The sequence below is a fragment of the Condylura cristata genome, unplaced genomic scaffold (assembly GCF_000260355.1).
Source record: "Condylura cristata isolate star-nosed mole 26May11 unplaced genomic scaffold, ConCri1.0 scaffold00047, whole genome shotgun sequence".
In the NCBI taxonomy this organism is placed as follows: domain Eukaryota; kingdom Metazoa; phylum Chordata; class Mammalia; order Eulipotyphla; family Talpidae; genus Condylura; species Condylura cristata.
Genome location: NW_004567148.1, coordinates 1,523,722 through 1,526,925, shown reverse-complemented (window position 1 = coordinate 1,526,925; position 3,204 = coordinate 1,523,722). Strand labels below are relative to the sequence as shown.

The window sequence follows — 3,204 nt, the reverse complement described above, 5'->3', positions numbered from 1 at the left end:
TGCAGCACCATGTGGATCACCTCCAGGGCAGGTGGGGATCGAACTCCTACAGAAGTGGCTTTAGCTTCTCAGTGCTGTGCTTTAACCCACTGCGCCATCAGGGAGGGCCCATCATTTCCATCTTTTAAAAAAAGATTTATTTTATTTATTTATGTATAGAAAACCTGGGATATAGGCCAGAAAAGCTGGGGGTGGTGAGAGGACCCACCAGAGACAGAGTGTGGAGCAGAACAGACTGATTAAGTACACTTCTGAGGGGAGAAGTGGGTGAGACAGGAGAGGTCTGCTGCACCATGTGGGTCAGCTCCTCGGCCAGGGATAGAACTTCTGCTGCACTGGCTGCCAATAGCTTCACAGTGCTGAGACTTAAACCCGTGTGTCACCATGCAGGCACTAAATAAAAAATCTTACAAACAAAAAAACTTTTCCATTACATTATTTTAAGCATTTCCTATTATCTGGTATTGTACTTCAATATGTAAATCCCTTCTTTTTATAAGTTCAAAAACATTCTACTAGGTTCTTTATAAATACTGTATAATTCAACACAACTATTAGGAAAATTTGAAATATTATAAATAAACCCCCCACTCATAGTAAACAGGCAATTATATTATCATATAAGTCATCCCCTCTCTAAATGTACTTTATACGAACATGTATCCATGTAAATGTTATATTAAAAAAAATCAGAAGGAAAGGCAATCGAAAAATAGAAAACTAAAACAAATCCAACTACACATCCAATTGGTAAAATAACCTCACAGGAAACTATTTTAAGTACCTTTCAAATAAAAATTCCAAAAGGCTGTATCCTTGGGAAGAAGTGATCCTACCAAATTATGTTTCTGAAGCATGTCTTTCTCCCAGCCCTGTAGTAGCCCTACGTCATGTTCATCTGTATCACTTGTTTCTTCTTCTGAGTAAACTCTTTAATGATTTTATCAAAAGTTGGGAAAATTTTGGGCACTCTGTGGTGGCACAGAAGGTTGAAAAGCGCAGCACTGTGGTGGGAATGCAAACTAGTACAACCACTATGGAAAACTGTTTGGAGGTTCCTCAAACTGCTAAACATGGAGCTTCCCTACGACCCAGCAATCCCACTCCTAGGTATCTACCCAAAAGACACAAAAACACTGATTGAAAAAGATACCTGTACCCCCATGTTTATTGCTGCTTTATTTACAACTGGAAAAACATGGAAGCAGCCCAAATGCCCAAAAGTAGATGACTGGATAAAAAAGAGGTGGTACATATATACAATGGAATATTACTCAGCAACCAAAAAAGAGAAACACATGTCTTTTGCAGCAACTTGGATGGAATTGGATAAGATCATGCTTAGTGAGATAAGCCAGAAAGAGAAAGAAAAATACCGGATGGTTTCACTCATAGTAGAAGTATAATGGACCAGGTGGAAAATAACAAAAATAATGAACAACCACATACCAGAGACATTTTGTGGGGGTGGAGTGGGGAATGGGATCAAAAACGGGGTGGGGGGAGGAAAATGCACAGGATTATGGTGATGGCACAAGGGTGACTCGGTGATGGGAAACCCGCGGGGATTACAATTGAGATGAAAAAAAAAAATGTACAAAATGATGTAAAAATAAACTTTTGTGATAAAAAAAAAAAAGCACAGCACTGCAAGCTAGCAGCAGGCTTATACCCCAGTTCTGTATGCAAAAAATGAAATAAATCTTTAAAAAAGTTGGGAAAATTTTAAAAATTGAGGTTTTGATTAATAACAAAGTCTATAAGTTAACCTGGAAAGAAATGACATATAGTAATAATTACCTCAGTCCATTCTGAAATAACGCAGGCCTCTTTATGATTTCTAATGGTAACTCTGAAAAGACCACCCATCTAAGGTGGCTGTAAAATTTGCTTATATAAGTAAAAAATAACTATCAAAAAAACAAGTATGTGTGTCCTCTGATGATGTATCATGAACCCATAGAATGTGCACATTCCTTAACAAACCCAATCCCCAAGGCTTAAATAGGTCTTCACAAAAGCTAACAGCTGACAATATTTCCCTGGGCCCCGCCTTTGGATCACTACAGATGATCTGAGAGAGAGTACATGTATTTACTCAGTCATTTCTGAGCTCCTATTACCTGCCAGGCATTAGACACAGAGATGAGAATACAATTAGCCAAACTCCTTGACTAGAAAGCCTTGACGTGGCTCAAAATTCCCAATTCCCAAGGCGGCTTACAAGAGCTTGATTTCCTACTCCTGATTTAGAATTTCACTTATCCAATCTGCAGAACTTTTATATATATATATATAAACATTGGTGATAGCAAACTGTAGAAACAAGTGCTCAAATATTCTTCCTTTGATAAAGGTTTGACCTTTATTAAAATCAAGATTTCCTTCACCAACTGAATTTAATACATATCTTCATTTCTAGAAATTTAAACAAGAAATACAAAATATAGATTTTTCTCTGTAAATAAAACATTGCCTTTATTGTCAAATGTTTAATTAAAAAAAAAAAAGCTTGATCTAGCTATACTCAATCAAGACTGGTAAATTTTGGGCACTTGAAGAGTTTTTTTAAGAGTCGTAGCTTTTGGAATACCAAGTCACTTAGCCACCAGATGCTGAATAATTCCACACGTGCAAGCAACTTACACTGGGGTGACTTCGAGGAGGTACTCGTTGTCTTGGAAATCTTTCATAATCATACCGTCCCTCTGGCCACATCTCATCTCTTCTGTAAGCCACTACAGGAATGAAATCAGAAAAATATGGTTTTTATTATTAGAAATAGGATAAGGAAGGAGAAAATTAATACCTTCTAAAACAGTATTTTCCAAAAATTCTTAAAGAAAGAAATTTACGTGACCAAAACGGAAAAGAAATTGATTAAGGCATTTCTTCCAAATAATTTTGAGGTTTTTTTTTTTTTTAAATATACCTATGTACTAGAAAATGGGAACGCCTTTCTATTTCCAAAATAATACAAAGTTTCCAAAACTTGTTCCCATCAATTGTGGGAAAGCCATAAGACCACAAATATTTCTTCGTTCTCATGTAGCAAAAATTAGAAAAGATAAATTTAATGAATAGCTTAGCAGAATGACTAGCAAAGCTACTCCTAGTTCCTGGTGGACGGTTTATATAACATTTTGCGTTCTTATGTTTTTAGAGTTTATATCTTCTATGTTTATAAAGTGGTTTTACTGAGGT

The 3,204-nt window shown here is 36.3% G+C and overlaps 1 protein-coding gene across 5 annotated transcripts in view; it reads right to left on the bottom strand.

Annotated features, from left to right (window-relative positions):
• Nucleotides 1-3,204, bottom strand: part of PPHLN1 (periphilin 1) — a 107,487-nt gene that overhangs the window by 92,248 nt on the left and 12,035 nt on the right. For all 5 annotated transcript variants that reach the window (XM_004694777.2, XM_004694779.2, XM_012734146.1 and 2 more), the window contains exon 2: nucleotides 2,647-2,738. In XM_004694777.2, coding sequence (XP_004694834.1) covers nucleotides 2,647-2,718 — 72 coding nt within the window. In that variant the 5' untranslated portion in view covers nucleotides 2,719-2,738. The remainder of the gene's footprint in view (nucleotides 1-2,646; nucleotides 2,739-3,204) is intronic.